The following is a 23,805-nucleotide window of genomic DNA, read 5'->3' as shown; positions in this document are numbered from 1 at the left end:
ACCCTTTCCAAGTTCAAGTCCCTCAGTGTATCTGACCCCCTCAATTATAACTGAGAAGAATCCAGTGCCCTAGGTAATTAAGTTTGTCCCTTATCCATTTGCCATGGGATGAGCTCAGACCTTTCGCCTCTCCACTTAGGAAGCTCCAGGGAAAATTTCATTATACAGAAGCTTGAACCTTTTCTCTATCAGGCTCCTGCGGCCAGCATCACCCAGCTCCCGTGGGTGCTGAACTGTCTCCAGGAGCTAAGGCGCGCCTCCCTGGCGCTGATAGCCTTGATGTTAAACTCCCAGGCCCGCGCTGTGCACAGAGGCCAGTGACAAGGAGCACACGGAGGGGGTATGGAAGGATGCCGTGATTTTGCTTGGGCTGAGGAATCACGTTCCTTGCCCCAACCCCAACTAATGTAGATGAGCACTGGAGTGAAGGCCTCACCTGGTAGATTGTCCCACTCTCTGATGTCACCTTGTCCCTGCTCTGTGGTTTGCAGAGCCTCCACCAGAAAAGGCAAGCAGATGGCAGAGGCCTTTGGATCCTCACTCTCAGTTCCCTCAGTCTGCCTACCTGGGAGTTAAAGGTGCCTCCTTAAAAAAAATCCAAACATCTGTGTTAGGAGGTTTCCAGGGGTGGAGGGTTCACCCCGCCCAGCTAGAATGTCCTAGAATGTCCGAGTTTCTCCTTCCATCTTCCTAGGACATGGGCCATTCCCCGACAAGCCTGCTCATTGCTCTTATCCTGTGCTCCTCCCCCACACCCCGCTTTTCTCCAGCCCATCCCTGCACTGCCCTCCTCCCTGCTCCTCCGTGATACGTTCCTGTCTCAAATCCTGAAACCCTAATCCTGTTAGTATGCTGTGTTCCAGGGCTCAGCGTCTCGATGGGGTAACATAATCCCGCAGTAAATCTAGCGGCCCCGCAGGCCCACACAGATGGGGATGCGCAGATCCCCCGCCCCCCCAGAATGCAGCTGCCCCAGCGCCTCTAGCTCCTCCTTCCTGTAGGAAAGCTGCCTGATGACAAAAACAGCCCGAAAGTGAAGGAGGATGAGAGCAGAGGTCATCACAGTTCAAAATGTGCATTTGGTTGTTAGAGAGCTTCTTTGCCTACCGGCGTTCCTACGTTCTCTTAATCTCTCTCTCTCTCATACATACATATATATATATATATATATATATACACACACACACAATGAAAACACACACACATGCCTCTGACTCTATATCTGGCTAAGTTCCCACATCCACTAGAATGAAAGAAGCTTTAAAACGCATTTTTAAATTGTCTTTAAAGGAGAGTTTTAAAGGAGAAAGATCAGGACCATGATTCACAAGCAAAGCCCCTTGCCTTTATATCATTTATATCATTTCCTCCCCAGTGCAACAGTTCCCTCCCCTCACTTGCCTGTTTGGTGCAACAAATTAATTAAACAGGACGGCATTCATTGATTAGCAATTTATTTTTGTGTGTAGACCCAATGGTAGGTTTTAGAGCAGATGCAAGGGAAGGGGGCAGGAGGGGGGACAGGCACAGATCTGCAGTCAGGGTGAGTGGATGAGTCAGCACATTTGTTTCCGAGACTAGTTTTTAAAACAAGCTTCTGGTTTCCCCCAGCCTCTGCCCTGCGTTCCTGCCACTTTTCTCTTCTGCCTGATTTGTTTTCCTCCTCCTTGAGTGTCTGTGCCAAGTAAATTGAAAGTGAGAACTTTGGAGGCAATGAAACATTTATTAGTGGAGAGAAGTATTTATTTTAAAAAAGAAGAAGAACATCTCATGCACAATGTCTTCCTCAGGGCTCCAGCACTGTGCTCTCTTTGAAAGATTTCCCTGCTTTCTTTGCAGTCCCTGGAGCTAGCTGACTTCAGATATTTACAGCAAAAAAGAAGTAAACAGTAGGTCACACCGTAGGTAATGAAGAGATGGGAGAGTGCTGGCTGCATGCTGAAGCGCTACTCAGATGAGAGGCGGTGCACGTAGAGAGAGGTGTTTGTCTGCAAAAGGGCCCACCGCATTGGGGAAGAGTGAAACAGCCAGCTGTGTCTCTCCTCCAACGAGCTCAAAGACTCGGACAGCTTCTTCCTCTTAGACCCCAGAGGGAGGCATAATGACAGGTAGCATCTACACTGTCCTGGGCACTTGGGTACTGATAGCAAAGATTAATGGTACATAGGAAAAGGCTTCAGGCTGGGCAGAAAATCCCTCTGCCTAGAGGCCTAGAAGTAGGCAGGCCGCAAAGCTTGCTCTCCTCAGCTATGCCAGTCACTGCATGTTCTTCAAAGATAACTTAAGGAGGGGTCAGCAAAGAAGAGGTGACTGGAGCTAGAAATGGGGTGAAAAGAGAAAAGGTGGCCTCAGAAACCATCAGTGATGCGTTCTGGCTAGATGTTTCTTACTAGATTTCACATATATATATATATATTACATTGAATTATGTTGTCCATGCCATGTGGACTCACAGGCATGGTCAAAATGCACTGATTTGCTTTTCCTGGGGGTGTAGATAACAATCAAACTGGGATGTTGGATAGCAGCCGATTTAATTGGCAGGTCCTCCGTTCCCTAGAGGTGCAAATCAGAAAATCCAGGAAATGCTGATGGTTTTCAGGTTCTGTGCTACTGAAAAGAAACCAAAGGCCTCAAGAATCAATTGAAAAATGCTGGATTATATTCAGAATTCGGAGAGGCACCAAATGGATTATCCAGACCACTTTGTGCCCTGAATTGCTTTTTAAACTTGGTTTGCAGGGATGCACTTGAAGAAATCTTTATGTTCAACATAGCTTCTTTTTAAACACGCACTCACACATATTTTTAATAATTACAACATAATCCACACTATTGTCAGAAAGCTGGGGTCACCTTGATCACACTTGTGATTTTCTTTTGGGTAGTAAACAACCATACTAAGATTTTTCTTTTAAAATTAATAAAAAATGGGCCAGGTGTTGTGGCTTACACCTGTAATCCCAGCATTTTGGGAGGCCGAGGCAGGTGGATCATTTGATTTCAGGAGTTTGAGACCAGCCTGGCCAACATGATGAAACCTTGTCTCTGCTAAAAATACAAAAATTAGCCAGGCATGGTGGTACGCGCCTATAATCTCAGCTATTCAGGAGGCTGAGACAGGAGAATTGCTTGAACCCGGGAGGCGGATGTTGCCGTGAGCCAAGATTGTGCCACTGCACTTTAGTCTGGGCAATAGGGCAAGACTCCCTCTCAAAAATTAATTAATTAAAATAAATTTAAAATGTATATCCTCTGTGACATCCAGCTTCTAAAGCAGATGTTAACATTCGATCATTCTGTTTGATAATATGCCTTTCTGAGTATAATATACAAGGCAATCCGCTGAGTTTTCTCAGCGTTGTGGATACCTCACTGCAAAGTTATGGCTGGTAAGTTGTTGACCTCAAGGTGGGACTTGGGAGTAGTCGTGGCTTTTAGAACTTGAACTCTCCTACCTCTGTAAAGACCCATTTGTTACTTGTGACAAATACTTGTTACTTGACTTCCACACTAATATCTGTCCTGGGTGCTGCGCAGGCTTTGGAGGGAGGGCCGGTAAATATAAGTGTCTATCTGCAAGCCTGTTATCGACTTTATTTTTCTGAAGGAGAAACCAAGGTATCTAAGGTTTATTGATTTGCCTGTAGTGATTCAGTGAGTCATCAGGGGATAGGGAATAAAACCAATTTCCTGGCGTCATTTCCCATGCACACAACCCCTTACCTTGCAGTGCCTAGACTGGAAGCCAAGAAGCCATCTCAGAGAATTTGATCAGAAAACATATGAAGGGTGATTCTAAAACCACAGAAGCATTGAGAAAGTCATAAAGATGTATAATATATGATAGCATTTACTAGCTATAAATAGGGGAGATGCAGGGAGAAAAATAGAGACCTTGTAAACCCATTGGGTCAGGATAAATAGAAACTGCTTCATATTTCATTAAAAATGGATTTTCATAAATTGCACTTTGATATCTTTGGGCGAAAGACAATATGTAAGGACTAAGGCGTTGTTATTCATTACTCTTTGTTATTAATAATTTGAACTGTTATTGAACCAACACAGCAACAAGGTATACTCGCCCTGTGGATAGGGCACTCTCCATGTGTTCTGGGCACTATTCAAAGTGTAGAGACAATCCACAGCAATCGTCTGCAAAGGCACTTAGGCTGTAAGGGACAGCAGGGAACTAAAACGCCCTGTTGCAAAGTGGACCCTGAGAGGGCAGCTCAAACCACAAAAAGTCACGTGAAGGAAGGTTTAGAAGCAGGGGCCAGAGAGAACCTTACAAATCAACTCATACAATCCCCTCATTTAACAGAGGAAGAAATTGGGGCCCGAGGGAGGCAGAGATATTTGCCCACACTTATGAGCTAATTAGCAGCAGAGCTCGGCTCCTGGCGTCTGATTCAGTAGCGGGTATTTTTTTTTTTTCTGCGTTGTTTTTCCCACTATACCACACTCAGAGCGAGAGGTGTGTTAAAAATCAAATAGGATGGTGTTCCTTCACCATCCAGAGAACAGAGGGCAGATAGGAACACAAAGTCAAAAGCAGACAAGCAAACAGTTAAGGAATTAGGCTTGGAAACATGAAGGGTCATTTGAAGCTAAACTGAAAAGATCCTTCATTTGATTTAAGGATGGGACAAGAGTGGGCAAAATGAAAGGGTTGAGTGAAGTTCAATTGGAGCAGTCAGGTAGATGGCCTAAGGGACACAAACCATGTGCTTGCCTCCCTTCCTGACTGATGCTACTCCAGGCAGAGATTAAGGGGTTCACCCAGAGCCTGAGACCATGCGTATCCAGGGGAAGACTGACCCCATCCTTGGCTCATACACACGAGTGCATGCACCCCCATGCCCACACGAGCCACACTCACGCACACACCTCCACCCCAAAGACAGCCCAAATACACAATCATTTACTCACTGAGGGAGGAAAGAAAAGGTCTCTTAGTGTTGCCTGCCAAGGCTGAGAAATGCAGGGGTCAGATAAGATAGAATTGGATATTAAGAACACATAAGACATGCTGTGTTTCCAAACGGTACCAGCGTGGTGTGTATACTGTGGATCAGCAGCAGTGTTAAAGTTCAGATCCACTCAACTTTCCAATTAGGCATTCACGTAGCAAGTAAAGCTTTTTTCCCCCAATATGAACTCCTTAGCATCTCCTGATGGCGACCACACACACAGTCCCCGTCACCATCTTCAGAGAGCAGGCCAGTGGAGCCCCACCCCGCCGCCCTCCCGCTCCCCGACTCCCCTGCTGCTCAAAGCACCCGTCAGAAATAAGCAAAGTGCTGCATTTGCTTCTTCCTTGCCAAAACAAAACAAAAACAAACAGAAAGCCTCTGCCTCATGCTGAATTCTCAGAGAACTGATGAATCTCTTTTCCTTGCATGTAGCTCCCCTATCCCTTTCTTGAGAGCTGGGGAGCCCTGTGTCAGTACGAAGGAAGCAGGGTCAGGCACTGCTCCTCTTGGGCCTTCTCCAGGGTATCTGGCCCTAACTCTCTTTCCTTCCATTTCCTGGGCTCTTCTTCTTTCCTTGCTAACTTATTCTCCTTATTCCTCCTCACCTGCAATCACTGTACAGGAAGCAGCAAAATCGAACCTGGGAGAGAGAAGTGACCAACAGATTCTTCCTCGGTGCTCCCTGCTGCCAACCTTACGACCCGGGTCGGAGGACTTCCCAGAGGAGGGGAGGGAGCAGCAAGCTGAGTGGGCTGGGGGCATCCCTAGATATGGTAGATTTAGCTCCAGAGCAATGGTTTAAACTGAATGTGGTGGACCAGCAAAAATCGGCTTCCCTTTTTGTCTTCAGCAAGATACTTCCCATCGTTTACTTGCAAAAGGCATGGTGTCTCCAGTGGTGTGTTGTTAAATTGCTCTAACTTTTAACCATAGTGAGCAGGCAGGGTTGTTAAATGATGGAGTTCACAGTTCATGGGGAAGAGAGGACTGTGTCGTCGATGAGCTCTAGACATCTCTGCTGCTCTTTGCCATTACTCAGAGCCATTCTAAGGTGGGGTTATAAACTCACACTGGGAACACATCACTGGATGGTGACCCTACTTCCATTCAGCCCATGCCTGGAGACTTTAAGAGCCCCAAGACCCCCAGCCACTAACACAAATCTGCAAGTTTGCTAGAAGAAATGAGTCCATCTAAGAAACTACAAGCTTAAAGCCCAAAAACTTGGCAAGGATGTTGATCCAGACAGGCACTCTGAACCTCAGTTTTCTTATCCAATGAAGTGGAGATAATAATGCCTACCTCCTGGGATATTATAGACATAATTGATTATACTCAAAGGTGTTTTGTTGCATCTGGCTGAAAAGTCTTCAAATATACCAGTTTACCTAGTCCTCTTGTCTCAGCCCTGTGGGTGCCCCCAGACACTTGGCGTGCCCTGAATATTGGGAGCCGAAGCATCTAGTTCTCCTAAGCAGAAGAAATTGCTGATGGTTGCAGAGCTGGCTATATGCAGATTTACAGAGTCCCTTGGTTGTTATAGCTATGACAGGTATGATTTAGAAGTGATGGTTGGTTAGTTGGTTTTTCCCTCTACCCTTATTCAAGAAAACCAAGAGAAACTCACATATACTTTGCTCCAGTTACTTTTTTAACAGAGAGCACAAAAAAGCATAAGGTCCATATGGCAGTTATTGATCTGGGCCATCTGGAAAGCCAGGACTTGCTCCCACCATGTTGGATCAGAAGCTGTTTCAAAAAGCCTTCCCTCCCATAAGAGATGTATTGGTCAGATGGGGACAGGGATGGATTTCATTACAGGGCGGGACTACAGCAAGAGGAAGCTGGAGCAGGACTCTGAAGGACCGTCTGCAACCCTGACCTACCACAAAGATCAGAGAGAACCAAGAAAGTGTTCACTGACGTAGGGCCATTGTAGGTAGAGGGTACCCCTTCATCGTCTTACTCACTCATGGGTGGCATGGCATCAGGTAACTAACAAAAACAACAATTATAAAATACTCTGCAAATATTTCTAGATGCCTGCAACATAAGGAAGAGAGAGTGTCAAGTTCAAGCTAGTGAGTGAGGTCTGGTAGCCCTAAAAGATGACATTTTTACTTCATTTTAAATGAATGTTCCACTTTTCTCTCTCTTCCTTAGCTTCTCAAGTGTTTTCCTTCTTCTACCTGCTCTCAGCCCAGAGGCAAAATCTTGCTTCCCTCTAAAAGTTTCTGGGAAGACCACTGATTATTTTCAAGTGAGAACAGTGTGAGAAAATAATTTTTTTACAGTATTTCTTTAAAAAGCCCAAAACAACACACCCATGGATTATTTTCAAGCTTGATAAAAAGAAAATTCAACAGAACTTTCCCATCTCCTTCAAAGACTGCTCAAGTGGCTGAGCTACAAACAGCAGTTTCAGTAAGACGGTTTTGCATCTTACACTACAGGTATTTCAAGCTAACAACGATGCAACTGAGGTGGTTCTGAACAAGCTCCACGCTCCGCTGCTGACAAGGTTTGTTAGGATCCGCCCTCAGACCTGGCACTCGGGCATCGCCCTCCGGCTGGAGCTCTTCGGCTGCCGGGTCACAGGTGAGGTGGGGGCTCCAGCGAGGTTGGGGTGCTGATTGAGTCCTAGGCTCTGCCCCCTTTCAACTCTGTGCAAACAGCATGACTATACTACATGACCTTCCCAGAAAGACTGGCTCAAGGACTCAAGTTCTACCAGAGTTTGTCTTTTTATTCATTCATTTGCCTTTCTGTGGATACGACACTTGAGCTTGGGGGTAAGTAAATGTTAGTTTGGGGATGACTGAAGGGAAAAGCATTTTGGGTTATGGGAACAGCATGTGGCAAGGAAAGGGCAGTGATAACACATATGAAGTAAAGACCTGATACTGACACCAGGAGTTTTCTTCTACTTGGCAAAACAATTACTAGGAAATATTTCATTCAGCATATATTTTTTAAGCATCTACGATTTCTACTATTAATAGCTAACATTTATGGAATGGTAACTATGTACAGATTTCATTCTAAGCACGTTAGATGTAACATCTTTTATTATCCTCATAAGGACTCTATAAGTATTATTCTCCTCACTTTACCAGTGAGGAAACCAAGACTTAGAGAGCTAGAGCCATGGTTTGAATCTAGGTAGTTTCAGTCCAAAACCCCTGCTTTCAAATAACACTCCCTGCTGCCTCAACCAGAGGCCAAGAGCTATGCGTGGTACTGTGGATACAATGGTAGGTACAACAGGCTCAGTTCTATGTGGGCCTATGGACAAGTTGGACAGACATACTGATAAACTCATAAATAAATGTAAAATCAAAACTATGATCAATGTCTGGAAATAGAGGCTTGTAGGGGATTTGACTCAGTCTAGGGGCTCAAGGAGGACTTCTTTGAGGAGTTGATGATTGAGGTGAGGTTAGAAGGCAGATAACAGACATGACCTAGTGAAGAGGGGAGGGAAAGCACACCAGGCAATGGTCAACTTTCTCAATGGCACTGTGGCAAGAGGGACCAAAAGAAAAGGTGAGGGGCGTAGACACAGCATATGGGCTGAAACCCAAGGTGTGTGGATTGGAGAAGACCAGAGCGGGAGTTGAGGCTAATGCAGAGGGTGCAGATGGGAGATGGTGATGGCTGGATCAGCCCCAGACATTTATGGACAGACCAATCCCCTTTATCTTACGGGCTCAGCCCAGGGCCAGCACGTTGCCTCTTTGACCTGGAAGACATTCAGTGGACATCCAACCACCTGTCTTTCCCCTAATCATTCCGGCCCTGACAGGGAGTGCTCCAGGTGTGACCCTGTTTGAGGTTTCTAGTTAAAACACCTGTGTTTGCGCCATCTCTGCCCCTCCACCTGCCTTTCTTGTTCATCATCTTGCCTGTGTTTTCCAACAATCCTGTGAGGTAAGGTGGGCGAGGGACTGATGAGGAAGCCTAGACTCAAAGAGGCTAAATAGCTTGCCCAAAGTCACCCAACTAGGAGGTGACAGAGCCAGGATCTGAAGCCACATTTTCTCAATTCAAATTCTCTGCTCTTAGCACCTTTACACAAAGACCCTGTTTTCTTTGAATGGGATCAGTTCATAATAATCCTGTCTAGGGGACTATTTTCTGTCCCTTTCCTGTTGCTGTTCCAGGCTAATCAGCAAAGATTTAGGTAAAGCTCATTCTCTGGAAGACTGAAAGGAGAGAACCAGTAATTTTGAAGAAGGGAGACAACCTGGCTCTTTTTTATCCATAGCTCAGTTTGCAAGGATGTAATGCACACTGACTATAGACCCTGCCTTGCCTGACATCATTTATTCATACATTCTCCACTCAGTCATTTGCTCCACACATCTGATGTGCCAGGCCCACACTGGGAATGGGACACAGAGACAGGAACAAAATAGATGGGGTCTCTGACATCATAGAACTTTCAGGCTAGTGAGCATGATAGATAATAAACAAACACAAGTACTGGATAAACTAGAACAAGCATATGATGAAAAAGAGCAGGATGCTCTGAGTGAAACCAATTTAGTGTGGATTGAAAATCTGGGTACAGCCTTTCTGTGGATATGACGCTTGAGCTTGGGGGTAAGTGAATGTTAGTCTGGGGATGACTGAAGGGAAAAGCATTTTGGGTCATGGGAGCAGAGTGTGGGAAGGATCCAAGGCAGGAAAGAGCAGTGATAACACATATGGAAGTAAAGAGCTGATACTGACGCCAGGAAGGTTTCCTTCTACTTGGCAAAAGATCACTAGGAAATAGTTCAATGCTTAGCTGAGTTCCCCTGTGCTCGCTGTCCCTAAGAGGGTCAGTGGGGACTAGTGTCATCCACAGGGATGTGCAGACATACATTCTGAGAGTCCTTGGTTAGAGCTGTAAGCACAGTTAATGGCCACTGGATACTTAAATATGCCAGGCACTGTCCTGTGAGCTATTAGATAGCAACTAACAGAATCCTTGCAACAGCCCCCAAGAGGTAGGCACCTCTATTATCTCCCCGTTAGATCTAAGGGAACTAAGGCAAAGAGCAATTAAATAATTTGCCCAAGGTCATCTGACTGTAAGTGGCAGCATGAACACGAACAAAGCAGTCTAGCTGCAATCCAGGCTCGTAACCACAGTGCTACACACATTCACCATGCAAAGAAATCAGTGCTGACTTAGTACTTGACAGTTGGGCTCTTTTGCAGCTTCCTCCTTATGGGGAGTAGTCCCTGGTTAGCAAGTGTCAGCCATGACCTCTGGTATCTTCCTCTCCTCTCTATAGATGCCCCCTGCTCCAACATGCTGGGAATGCTCTCAGGCCTCATTGCAGACTCCCAGATCTCTGCCTCTTCCATCCACGACTATCTCTGGAGCCCCAGTGCAGCCCGCCTGGTCAGCAGCCGCTCGGGCTGGTTCCCTCGAGTCCCTCAGGCCCAGCCGGGTGAGGAGTGGCTTCAGGTAGATCTGGGAACACCCAAGACGGTAAAAGGTGTCATCATCCAGGGAGCCCGCGGAGGAGACAGCATCACCGCAGGGGAATCCAGGGCGTTTGTACGCAAGTTCAAAGTCTCCTACAGCCTAAACGGCAATGACTGGGAATACATTCAGGACCCCAGGACCCAGCAGCCAAAGGTAGGCTGTTCTTGGAGGCCTCTGTAACCTTACCCTCAACTAGGAGGCTAAGCGGGCTGCAGGGAGTTGAGAATGCTGATGTCTCATCTAAACAGTTATCATCCAACTCCTGAAATCCAATAAAACAAATACCAGTTGGGAGATTACTTTGTGCCAGACACTATGCTAAATACCTTATTTGGACTCTCGTTTATTTGTTTGTTTGTTTTTGAGATGAAGTCTCGCTCTGTCACCCAGGCTGGGGTGCAGTGGCACAGTCTCAGCTCACTGCAACATCTGCCTTTTGGGTTCAAGTGATTCTCCTGTCTCAGCCTCCTGAGTAGCTGGGATTACGGGCTATGCCACCACGCCCAACTAATTTTTGTACTTTTAACAGAGATGGGGTTCAACTATATTGGTCAGGCTGGTCTCGAACTCCTGACCTTAAGTGATCCACCTGCCTCGGCCTCCCAAAGTGCTGGGATTGTAGGCATGAGCCACCACGCCTGGCCTGGACCCCTTTTTTTAATCTTCACAACATCTGTGCAAAGTAGATCTTTTTGTCACTCCCATTTTAGCGATGATAAACTGACACTTGTCATCATGCCCAGGGTCACACAGTTCACTTGTGGTAGAGCCGATTCAGAAATCAGAAGTCTGACTCCAAAGTCCAAATGCCTTACCACCACTGAACACTGCCTTTGTATAAAGTTCAACACTCTTTATACACTCTTTCAGCTAAAGTTTCCTTGAAATTGGCCAGACATCTAAAGGGGATGTGGTTTCTGGAGGCCAAGCTATAGAAACTAGAGGTTTACTTCCAAAAATAATGATGTTTTTCTGAATGTCGCTGCATTCCTTTGTATTCTCCTAGTTTTGACTGCTTAGATCTTTCCTGCCTCTCAAACTGAGGCAAGAGAGAAGCAAGAGAAACTCACCCCAAGCCAAAAGTTCAGGCTAGTACAGCTTACCCTCCTGCCACCAGCGTGAAGACCAGCCTTCAACATAGACACAAAGAGTCCCAGAAGGGGAGGAGGCATCATGCCTCTGTCTCCTGGCGGGCCAGGCTCTCTGATTCTTATTTCTAGTTACCTCTTGTTTTTCTTAAAAGAAGAGGTTCCTAAAAAAGAAAGGAGTGTTGCCTGTCTCTTGGCCACCTTTGCCAAGCAAATGTTTCCATTCTGAATACAGAGGCAAGAGCTGGGTTGGAGGTTTTGTGATGCCGAGGTAAACCCCCAGTTCCCAATTCCAGAGGCTTGGGAAAGCTCAGGGCTCGGTCACTGGAACCTTGCATCGATGGAGCAGAAGTTGGACCACAGGCTTCCCCAGGGAGAGCTGAGCCTGGTTCTTCTTGGGAAAGGAGTTGATCTTTGCCATTGTCAGAGACAGCCCTATCCGAGACAGTGCTTCCAGTTCAGAATTGTGAACCCAGGGCATCCTGAAAACTGGAGTGGTCCTGCAGGATTCCTGGGGGCTAATCAGCCGCAGGACCTGGCCACCCTACTCCTGTCCTTCCCCTGGATGAGTGTCTGCAAGTGTACTCTAGGCTGGTCCTCCATCCAGCTCCACCAAAGCAACCCCTGTTCCCCGTGTCATCAGTTTTATGTACTGGGACTCCATGTGAGGTTTCTTTTGACAGGAGTGCATTCCCTAAACAAAGGTTTGGGAAACAGTCTAAGACTATCGATGTGTGACCAGAGGCCTAGAAAAGAAAGGGATCATTTTCCTGTCAGGCGCTCAGTGAGTTAGGAATGATCAGTCAGCTTGGGCTACCTCAATCAAGGCTTTCACACATTAGAAAAAGGAGAGTTCCTTTCTCGGTAGACCAGGAATTTGGAGCAGTTCAAAGATTGCCCAAGCTGCACCCCCTCTCTAGCCAAGGTCAGCTGATAATGCATTTGGAGCCAAATTCTTCCCAGATACTCCATTTCAGTCACCAGGTAAAAGACACAACCTGGAAATTGCCACCTTTGTTTACTCCCTATTTTCCATAGTTCTGGGTCTCTAACTATCTGCCAAATGAATAAAACCCTTGGTCTGATAATGAAGCCTCTGTGGATTGGAATGTCCCAGTGACCAGGAATCACCCAGGAAGCTGCCTTCCTGGCTGGAGGCACGGGGCAGAGAGGAGAAGGGGAAGGAAAGGGAGGAAGGTGATAGGCAGTGGGTCCCACACCAGGAGGGCTGAGTGGCCTCTCTCGCTGCAGCTGTTCGAAGGGAACATGCACTACGACACCCCTGACATCCGAAGGTTCGACCCCATCCCGGCGCAGTATGTGCGGGTATACCCGGAGCGGTGGTCGCCGGCGGGGATTGGGATGCGACTGGAGGTGCTGGGCTGTGACTGGACAGGTGAGACTACACTTCCTTCTCTTTGCAACTCACCCACATGGTCCACTGACCCTGGCATCCCACGAGGCCCTGGGAGGGGTGTGGAGAGGGCAGCCATCCCAGGAGCTGGAAACCTGCAGACCCCTGCTGTGTTCTCCTGCCTCAGACCACGGGTACCACAGCCTCTGGACTCAGGACAGTTTCTCAAGGGATGCACTTTGTCATTTTTAAAGAATGATTTCAGTTCTCCAACTCGAGTCTCTCAAAAACAAATCATAACCACACACCACCCACCCAAATTCAATTAGACCCTAGCTCTTCAGGCCAGAGGGCTGTGGCTGTTGATTTAGGGATGAAAAAAAAACCTCATGATAATAAAGTAATCGGTTTATGTCTGAATCTGGACTCCAGATGTCAGTGGCTAAGAGACTTCATTTTCATTTCAGAGCCACATCTGTAAAAGGCATTTATTTGCTCGGGAGGGACCCTGTTGCAGGGAGCTGATGCAGGCAGGACTCCTTCTCAGGGTCCTGCTCATTCCTGCCAGGTGTCCCACACCTCGGGGAACACCTCTCATCCTCCCAAATAAGGGTGAGGCCCACTGAGGGTGCCCACCCTTCCTGGTTTCCAAGGGAGGGCCCTGCCCTTCTGAGTCACGCCCCACCTTCCTTTCCTCTGGGCGCCGGCCCTCCTCCCTCAGGAGAGCTGGCACCAGCTCTTACTCGGTGCTCACTCACGCCTGCCAAAAGGAGTTCGTGGGAGCCACTGGGGCTCAGGGCCACCAGAGCAGCCGCCAGCCTGAGCTACCCTGCCGTCTTCCACCAGGGCCCCAGGTATCCCTATTTTCCTGTCTGTGCCGTACCTGTCATGGGCTCAGCCAGCAGAATGGTGTGAAGGATTAATAAGGGCATGTCGAAGAAGTCCTTTTGGCTCCTAGGGAGAAAAATGCTGCCTGTATGCTGGCTACGGCAGCGCAGAGAAACCCCATTGAGGCCCACGGGCTGGGAAATCGGCCCAAATTAGCCTCCTCACTTTTGAATTGAAGGCAGCCCCAGCGAACACATCTTCGTAGGAAGACACTTTACTCCCCATTACCTGGGGAGGAGGCCAAAGTTCCCTGCAGCCTGCTAAATGTGTGTCACCTGTCCTCTCACAGGTGTGGAAAACCTCCCCCACAGGCTGGCTTCATTTGTGACTGCACTGGAATTGGCCTCAGTGCTGTGGGGGATCCAGGAGCTTCTAAGCCAGTGGCTTTCACACATTTCTGCCCATGATACACAATTTAAAATAAACTTCCTTCACAACCTGCTTCACCTATAAACACACACACACAGTTGTGCATGCGGGTACGGTATATTGGTAAGTGCTTGGACTCTGGAGACAGATTGCCAAGTTCAAGTCCTGCCCCTGCCATTTGCTGGCTGCATAACCTCGGAAAAGTCAGTCTCTCAGCGCCTTGGTTATCCCAGCTGAAAACTAGATAGACAGTTGTCTATCTACATCTGCCCTAGGGTCATTATGAGGATTAAATGAATGAATGGATATGAAGTGCTTAGACTACTGCCAGGCACCCAGCAAACCTGTTATGATAAGCACACGTGACTGAAACAAAAGGTTCCCAAAGCAATGGTCATCTTAGCCATGAAAGTGCACTCCAAAATATTATAATCGATATGTTTAAATGCTGGTCATGACCTCTTCGATGGATTCTACAACCCCACAATGAGAGTGATGCGTGGTTTGGAAAATATCACAGACCTGGGCCAATTCCTCTTTCATAGACAAGGAGAGTGGAATCTGCTCCCCAGAGAGTGGAAGCCACTTGCCAGAGGCCACTCAGCTGGTTGAAGTCCACCTCATTCTTCCCCCCATCCTTTGCCCTTCGATGCCGCGCCCTCCCAGTCTGGCCAGCGGGACAGTTGCTAATGACCTCTTTTCCTCACTGCTCCCCAACCTCAACCTGCCCCAAATTACACCGGTGATGGTCAGTGACAGGTTTCTCATTTCAAAGCTCTGTCTGGCCATTCCTCGGAAGATCAGTGTTGAGGAGCGTTACCCTCTGCCCAGCCTCCTTTCCTTTGAAGTCTCTGACATCTGGTTTCAATTTCAGGGGGAGCACTGCTGTTTGATGGGCAGTTACCTCGGAGCGCCCAGTACAAACAGAGTACAAACAGTATAAACACGAGGCCTCCGGACCCGCCGCACCTCCACTTTCATTTACACGCCCTGCCCTCTGGTGCCTCACTGGCCCCTGGGCTTAACATTCTCTACACCAATCAGCTGACCCATTTTGTTACCTAACATTTCCAGAAACTGTTCCCCGTACGTCACGTGGCTATGTTTGCTTTTCAAATTTCCATCTGTTTCTCCCACTGATCCTTGGTTCACTTCTTCATCCCTATCCCAAAGGATAACAGGAAAAGTAATGGGCTGGGACAAGCTGCTGCAGCTAAGTAATTTCACAGGGCTGCTTCACCTGTCCGTTGGTTTGTTTGTGTTTCAAATAATTATGTTTTGCCTTCCCAACCTGTAGTTTGCTTTACAATTGAGTTTCTATGACACAGTGACAAATTTGAACTTACAAATTAGGACACTTCGAGGTTATTTGCTATTTACTGTGAGCAAGAGGCAGACACGGCAGCAGGAAGTATAAAAGGTTATGTGCGTAGTATTTAATAGCAGAAAGGTGGGAAGTCAACCGTGAAAAAGCTATTCAGTGTATTTAGCAATTTCCTCCAGCTCCTGCTTTTATTAAATGGTATCCTGAAGGGTGCCTGACAAAGGCGCCTAATCACATACAATAGTGCAAAGGAGCATCTATAGAAATGAGAGGGACAAGGCACTGTCGTCTTGTGGAAGGACAGCTCTGGGATGAAGACACCACCCCAAAACACGTGGACTTGAGCACAGGTTTCTAGAACCCCTTTCACCCCACCCAGGGCCTGACTCATAGCTCCATTCACTCCCTCCATAGTTGCTGGATGAATGATGGGCATGAGCAAATAAGCAAATGAATAGGTGAATGAATCACCTAGAGCTGAGGTCAGAGCCCACTGCCTGCAGCCAGGTTTGGCCTAGCCAGGGTTCATGGCATGCTTCTTAGTACAACATTTTTAATAAGTTGCCAATTTTTAAAGTCTGGAGATTTCACATAGGGATTTTTGCCTTCTTGTTGGGGGAAGGAAAGGAGGAAATATTTGGAAGACCTGGCCTGGGCACTCTGGGCCACCTTGCCTCCAGGAACCAATCTGCTGGAGCCAGTCATGGAGGCCTCCTTTAAACCAGGCATGCATGATCACAGCTGTCACCACTTCCTCTCTCTCCAACCCTCCCCTGCCCCCACCACCTGTGTCTCCTCTCCTCTCCTCACTTACAGGAGGTGTTTGGATCCAGGAAACATTTGAATTTGCCACCCTGACCTAAAGGCATAGCCCCAAATCACTTTCACCATGTAGAGTCTGAACCCATCCATAACCCCGTCCATCCAGTTTTGTGCAAGCATGAACCAGAGTATGCTTTGGTCCTTCCTTGGAGTCAGCGTCGCCTGTCACCCACCTCCATTATTGTCTCACGTGGCAGTTTGTGCTAGCCTCCAGGCCTCTGCCGTGGAGTAAAGAACATGGGTTTGTGTCCCTACCTCTGTCACTGCTGGTTCTGCAACCCAGGACCATTCTCATTCTACTCGGGTGATGCCCCCGACCTCATTCACAACACACAGATGTGGCTGCAGAGCTTTGTGCACATGTGTGCCTCTTCTTTGCCTTTTCTAAAAGCCCACGCTTCATTTTTGGCATCTTCCTCCTGCTGGGTTGCAACACAGGCTGCTACAGCATTCACTTCTCTTCCTTTGCCCTTACACAGACTCCAAGCCCACGGTAGAGACACTGGGATCCACCGTGAAGAGCGAAGAGACAACCACCCCCTATCCCATCGAGGAGGAGGCCACGGATTGTGGGGAGAACTGCAGCTTTGAGGATGGTAAGCACATCCTGCATCCAGATGGCATGGGTGGGGACTAGGTAGAGTGGGAGCTGGCCTGTGGCTGGGCAGGGACCTAGGGGTCCCCTGGGTCAGAGATCCAGTGGAATCTCAGGGAAAGGGTAAGAGAGGTGGGGACACTCAGGGGTTTGGGACAGTGGCTATTTACAACCAATGTAGAAGCATTCAGATAGTGTAACAACCAGTACAGCCCTACTGGTGTGAACCCAGACCTCAGGTGAGACAAGGATGCCTCCAAAGAGAACTCTTCCTCCTTTAAAAAGTCTCATTTGTTGAGGCCTCACTATCTTGCTTGTCTGCTAAAGGAAAACCATTCTCATCCTTAGAATTAACAGCTCTGATAGTTTTTCCTGTGAAGCTGTGTCTGTGTGCTACAGCCAAATGAAGATATGGCGGTCATCGGGGTGATTTGGTCCATGGAGCACAATAGTTGGGTTAATTCAGCAGTTAACTGTGGCTTAATTGTGTTTCCCTGTGTCTTTTGCTGCCACTAATTTGAAAAGTATAACAGTGATGATTCTATGAGATAGTGCATTTAGCAGCATCACTTACCCATGGAAAAAAAAAAAAGAAGAAAAAGAAAAGAAATAAGTAAAAAAGTAAAAAAAAAAAAAAAAAAAAAAAAAAAAGCACATTGTATCCTCTGTAACTAGAGTGCACACGAGAGACAAAGGCAGAAATGTAAAAAGGCATCGTCCACCATTCCCTCAAAACTCAGGGGCTCTGTATTTCTGGATGGGTCTCATCACACGGGAAATCTACATTCCTTTCATTTATCTTTGGAGCATATCCAAGTTAGATAAAAGCAATAATTGGCAGAACCCAAAAGTAAGTCACATTTTAAATCATACTGCTAAAGTCACCAAGTAAGAGGACATTTCTAATAAACCACAAATTTTGGAACACCTGGCATTTTGGCTGGAATGTTAAGCTTGATAGCCTCAACTTACAGTAAATCAGTGATCATTACTAAATGTTCATTAAACAAAATGAGGGAAGATTGGCAGAGACTAGAGAAGTGATGGAGACATAAAGAGGTAGGTAGATGGCGGACTCCCTGGACCTGCAAGCACAGCCATTTGACAGGCAGAGAAACTGCACTGATGGGCTGGAGGACTGCAGAAAACGGCTACAAAGAAGAATGGGAGAAAAGCCAGAAATAAATGCTGAAGTTATGTGAATGAAAAAGCAATAATTTAATTCATATGCTTTTGGGACTGTGCTTTCGTATTATTGTGTGGGTGGGGGACGCTGTTGGTCAGGGTTAGTTGAATACAGAATTCTGACATTTTAATGAACTTGTTTTTGTTTTATGGAGAGAAGAAGGAGAGTTGGAGAATCTTCCAAGACATGCTTCAGATAGTTTGAGAGCAAAAGTGGAACGCATGGGGAGTTAAGACACAACACTGGATTTGCAGAGTTAGCTTGCTGGGGAACCTGGAGTGGAGGTTCTGTCTAAACGACAATCAAAGGAAAAATTAAAGATTCTGCTGCAGAATTTCAGAAGTTTATTTTTAATATGATTTTCCCGTTTATGGTGGTTTGTTTCATTTGAGGTTTCTTTGATGGTTCCTCCCTTCTCTTTTCACAAAAGATTTTTTTTGTAGGCTTTGGTTCCTGAGATAGAGTATGCATGTAAACATTACAGAGGAATTATGCTGTATTGAATTACTTCATATTTTTGGAGGGGAAAAATAGAAATTCAGAAATTGTTGGGAGAAGGGGATAGTAAGGGCCGAGGCCTGGCTTTTCCAAGCCACAGGTTGATGCTTCTGTAATAGATTCCATGTGTTTCCTCTCAACTCAAGCTGACTTTGGCCAAGGGTGGGCAAACATTAGATATCCTGTCCTGGAAAGGGGAGGCATTCACAGGGCCTGGTGGCAATCTTCCTCCTCCCTCTGACGCCAGCAGTGCCCTGCCCCCCAAGAGGTGAGCCCTCCTCACCCCTATGGTGAGTAATTTGTTTCTACCAGTCTGTGGCTCCCTTTAGACTTCCTAACCTGCCTTCTGAGCCTTCCCCATGGAAATTCCTCTCTAAGAACCCTGGGAAGGGAAGTGAGAAGGGCAGAGACCCCACTTCCTCCCTGCTACCAGCATTGGCCAGCATTTTTCCGCTGTCTCCGCAGCCACAGCCGACAAACATCCAAATTTGGGTTCCCATTTCCCCTTTCCCCACCTCCACACCACCTCCACTTAGTCACATACTTGGCATGAGCTCATACTGGATTTTTGGAGCTGGGTGGAACCTCAGAAGAAACTCTCTTGGTTCTGTCTTCAGGCTTAGGCAGGTGAACCACCAAAGCAGACAGGACACCATTGTGTCATTAGTTCTTAGATTCCCATGGGGAAAGCATTCACCACCTCCCTGGGGTCGCAGCCTCCAGGGATTCAGCACGATGTGAAATGATTTTTCCTCCTGGTCAGTGCTGAGCTGAGTGGCTGGCTGGTCTGGCCCCTTCGATTTGCTCTTAACATGCCAAACTTCCCACCGGGCATACCTCCCCATGGAGATGCTGAACTGTCCCCGTCTTCAGAAATAGAGACGGATCACAAAGAGGTGAAGCGTAGCAAACAAGCCTTCCTTGTTTCTGAGGTCACTTTCTCCTCACTGGGCAGAACCTCCCAGGCATTTCAGTCTCTCTGGATGCTAATGGGCCACCCCATCTCCTCTGAGAGCCAGGTTGGCAGGAGATGAGATAATACTTTTTTTGGGAGCCAGCCTTCCACCAAGGCACTGGGGAGACATTCTTCTCTGGCATTTAGGGAACAGCAATTTTCACATTTGTCCGCTCTCCGAGGTGGACAGAAGAGGCCGATTAGAGCCTGAAGCCATTTGGTGGCCTCATTTATAATTGCTTACTATGGGAACCACTGGCAGACTTGGCTTTCACGCCTGGGAAGGATGAGACCAAAGCCTGACCCGAAAGCCAGCGATCGCCAAGATGAGTTAAATGAATAAGCAAAGGAAGCTGCTTCTTTCTCTGCTCTCCACTCAGGCCTTGCCAGCCATTTAAATAGCACCACTGTGGCTGTTCTCTGAACCCACTTCATTTGCCTTCCTTTGGGTTATTTTTTTGCCCTTTTAGACAAAGATTTGCAGCTCCCTTCGGGATTCAACTGCAACTTTGATTTCCCCGAGGAGCCCTGTGGTTGGATGTATGACCATGCCAAGTGGCTTCGGACCACCTGGGCCAGCAGCTCCAGCCCGAACGACCAGACGTTTCCAGGTAAGCCAGCCGTGAGTGAAGAGATGAAAGAGTTAAGGCTAGCCTGTTCCACATTCTTCAACCCCAGATTCCCTCATAAGCCTCATAACTTCCCACCGCAGAGAAATCCTCTGTTCTTTGCCCACAAACCACCACAGTCTTTGCTCAAGACGTCACCTCACAGAATAGCCAGTTGGTGGTTTCCAGCCTCTCCTGTAATTACAGCACAGCCTGGAAGCTGGGAGGAACAGGGGGAAGCCAAGATAGAAGAAAGAAGACAAAGAAAGAAGGGGCAATTGGGGGGCCCTAGGAGATGGAGCGAGTCAGTGTCCTCTTGTTCCCATAGCCAGCACTCACTGCCACTATCACAGAGCTCCTTGTCAACTTCAAGCTGGGTACTGTTCCTAAAATGGCTCATTGGGAGACCACTGGCCTTGAACCTGGCTGATACATCTCTTTGGGTGCCATTGCTTCTATAGCAAGTCAAGTTGACGGGCCAGAATGCTGCCATGCCCATGAGTATCCAGCAGAGCTGCCTGGCACTTGGCCTCTAGAAGAGTATTGCTGAAAGTCCTAGATACATTGTTAAGCCCACCCTTTTAGTTTCAGAAAGCCAGGTTTCAGAAGCCTTTCCTGGCACTGCTGACAAGAAGGGGCTGCCTCTAGCCCTTCTAAACAGGTAGAAGCAAGAGTTGTCTGCTGTCTCCACTGTTAGGGGCTTTGACAGCAGTATGGTGGTAAATGTTTAACAATAGGCGTTTCAGAGATTTAAAAAAGAAAACAAAACCTGCTTTTTAATGTTTGTGACTTTCAGCAGTGTAAATACTCTCACCATGGTTCAACTTAAGTGACCAACACAACATCACTGGAGACGGAGTTGAGAAGTCAGTGATAGGGCATTATATAGTGTTTTTCTCCCATCATGCAAATACAGTAGACAGAAATGACTCCAGAAGTATAGGTACTGATAAAATGTACTAAGATAACTAGGAAGTGTTGGGTTTAGAGGATTTGTTACCTTTATTTTTTAATACAATGTATTGAATTATAGCTTTATGTAATTTTTACTAATGAATACATTTAACAACGGGCTTGCAAAACATTTGACAAGAAGCTGTCACAGGCTGGTACACCTCGGTTCCAGCACAGCACTCAGTGACTTTGAATTCCGTACCTCTGGCCTGGGCCTGAGACCTCCGTAAGCATTGGAGAAGAGAGGGGTGAATTCTGGAAATTTAGTAGATGAGTTTGACAGGGTTCAATGGGGAAAAGCTAGAAAATAAAAGGGGGAAGCGGTCTTCCCTTCTGCACGCTTCCTTAGAACTGCTTCCCACCCCAAGCACTGGCATGTCCCCTCAGACACTAGGAGGGCACTTGGAGCCTCCTGACACAGCCCACACTTGCTTCCCCGGAGGGTCACAGTGCCTGATCTGGAGAAAAACATTTTCATATTTCAAGTGTTTATCTCTTCAGCATTTGAGTGCTCAGAGAGATTAATATCTGAAGATCACCATGGCCTCAGGCAACAGAAGAGAACACTTACCCCGGCCAGCCGTCATCACCCTCCCTTCTCTGTTCACTGCAATAATGTTTAATTAATATAATGAGCCTCCTGCACGTTGGGAAAAAATACTTATTTTTATAACACAGCCTGGATTTTTCATTTCATTTCCACTCCTTTGAGACTGCATCCAATTAATTCAGGGTTGTTCCCAACCCCCATGTTTTATTCGAATGTAAAGAAGGTTTGTGGGGTCTGTGTAGGTGTGCATATTCTAGTGTTAATGTGTGTGCATGAATGTGTTTGTGGTTTCTGTGCGTGCGTGTGTGTGCGTGCGTGTGTGTGTGTGTGTGTGTGTGGTATGTATCTCAGCAAAGGCGCTTTGAATAAAAGAATATATAGCCTGGGCCCTCTGCAGGCTGGGGAGCTTGGGTGGCTCTTACCCAGTGTCTGTCCTCAGGTTCATTCTAATGATGCAGGCCTCGTCCCTTGTACTCTTCTAAGCATATTTTCTCTGGGAGTGTCTGAGGGCAGCCCTACCCAGGCCACAAGGCCACCAATTACTGAGTCACAGTTCTAGGGGAGTTAAGTGACCTCCCTTTGACCCTGGCCTGGACCTCTGTTTCTTCACCCGTTCACCACCACCTCCCCCTCATCCAGTCCTGGCCTTCACCTGAAAGCCCCTACGGCTGACCCTTGCTACTGGTTGGGAATTCTAGTCTTTGTCCTCCTTCCAGTTGATTCATTATACCCTGTGGTTTGGGAGGGCTTTTCAGAGCAAGCTCACAAAGTGGGCAGAAGTCCAACCTTTGGCTGAATGGATGGGGACAGAGAGAAAATTAGGGCCATAAGGAACTGTCAAATCTAATGTTGTTTCTCCCTTAAGATATTGAAAGGGAAAATAATTATTTTCCTATTCCAGAGGAATCCCTGAAGTTTGGGAAAGTGGCACTTGTAACCTGCCTCCAGGAAACAATATCATAATATTGTTCCCAGACCCCTTCCCTCTCTCCTCTGATGATTTTATGAACCGTTCTCTGTATTTCCCCTTTTCCTTCTCCTGACAAAGCTCGATATTGGGCTTTAAGCAAAAGAGGAGAGAAAGCCCTTTCTGTTCACGGTGGTCCTTTCTTCTTCTTAGGAAAAAAAAGTGGGGGAGGCCCTGAGGGGTTTGGGGAGAAGGGAGGCAGCTGGCTTGGTCGGGGGCAGAGCAACTGCTAATGGGTTCGGAGCGGCTGGCGCCCGCGGAGTCAACCCTAAAAGCCTGTTCTGTGCCACACTTGCCATCCACAGAGGGGACCATCCTACTGTTCATGAGCGTGTGCCATATGCTTTATCCCCTTATGAGACAGGCAAACAGAAGTAATGAAATTTAAGAAAGGAGGTGTCTCCATCAAGGACAGGGGGCATCGGGGTGAAGGGAAAGGTGGGCTGGAGAGCAACTATCCTAGTCGAAGTGCCTGACATGGTCCATGTGATCCGCGGGGCCGTGGAAACTACTTACATTCCTTGGATGTTTTCTGAGTTCGTTGTTTTTCTCATATTTTTTTCTTTTTTTTTTTTTTTTTCTTTTCCTTTCAAGTAAGCAATTAGTTCTGTTCTTTTTGGCCAGGGGTTGCCGAAGGCTGGTAAGACACCCACTGGTTTCATTCTCCTGTTTTTGTTTTTCAAGATAGTCTTTCAAGCCACTCAGAATTTCTGTTTTTAGCTCTTTGCTTGTGGCTTAGCTGCCTGGAGTGTGTTCACACCAGCCCCTGGGGACCCTGCTCCAAATTCAATGACCCCTGCTAGCTGCAGAGAAACACTTAATGTTCTCTCAGAGGCCGCTTTGCCTTTCCTCTGTAGCGACAATGACATAGCAAGTGCGCCCCTTAGCAGGAGATGGCATTTCCCTACAGATATTCTCAGGTGCTTTGATCATAGACAGAGTTTTGAGAATGATCAGAGGACTGCCTTTAAGAACCAAGGCAAAAACTCCTGGAGATCATAGGGTGGGCAGGTATCTAAAGCTGCAGCGTTGCATTTGGTAGCCAAGAGCCACGTGTGGCAATTTAAATTAATTAAAATGATTACAGCCAAAACTTGAGTGCTGCTGTCCCACCAGCTACGTTCCAAGGGCACAGTCACTACGCTGTATGGGTCAGTGCATACACAGGGCATGTCCCTGTCTACAG

At 47.2% G+C, this 23,805-nt stretch overlaps 1 protein-coding gene across 3 annotated transcripts in view; it reads left to right on the top strand.

Annotated features, from left to right (window-relative positions):
- The window catches only part of NRP2 (neuropilin 2), a 116,424-nt gene that overhangs the window by 51,320 nt on the left and 41,299 nt on the right, over nt 1-23,805 (top strand). For all 3 annotated transcript variants that reach the window (XM_032278519.1, XM_032278521.1, XM_032278520.1), the window contains exons 8-12: nt 7,433-7,577; nt 10,265-10,614; nt 12,801-12,945; nt 16,786-16,902; nt 20,011-20,151. In XM_032278519.1, the coding sequence (XP_032134410.1) occupies nt 7,433-7,577; nt 10,265-10,614; nt 12,801-12,945; nt 16,786-16,902; nt 20,011-20,151 (898 nt within the window). The remainder of the gene's footprint in view (nt 1-7,432; nt 7,578-10,264; nt 10,615-12,800; nt 12,946-16,785; nt 16,903-20,010; nt 20,152-23,805) is intronic.

The sequence above is a fragment of the Sapajus apella genome, unplaced genomic scaffold, assembly GCF_009761245.1.
Source record: "Sapajus apella isolate SASKATOON/1434 unplaced genomic scaffold, GSC_monkey_1.0 scaffold10, whole genome shotgun sequence".
Lineage (NCBI taxonomy): Eukaryota > Metazoa > Chordata > Mammalia > Primates > Cebidae > Sapajus > Sapajus apella.
The sequence above is the reverse complement of the archived record's forward strand: the minus strand, read 5'-3'. Positions and strand labels throughout refer to the sequence as shown.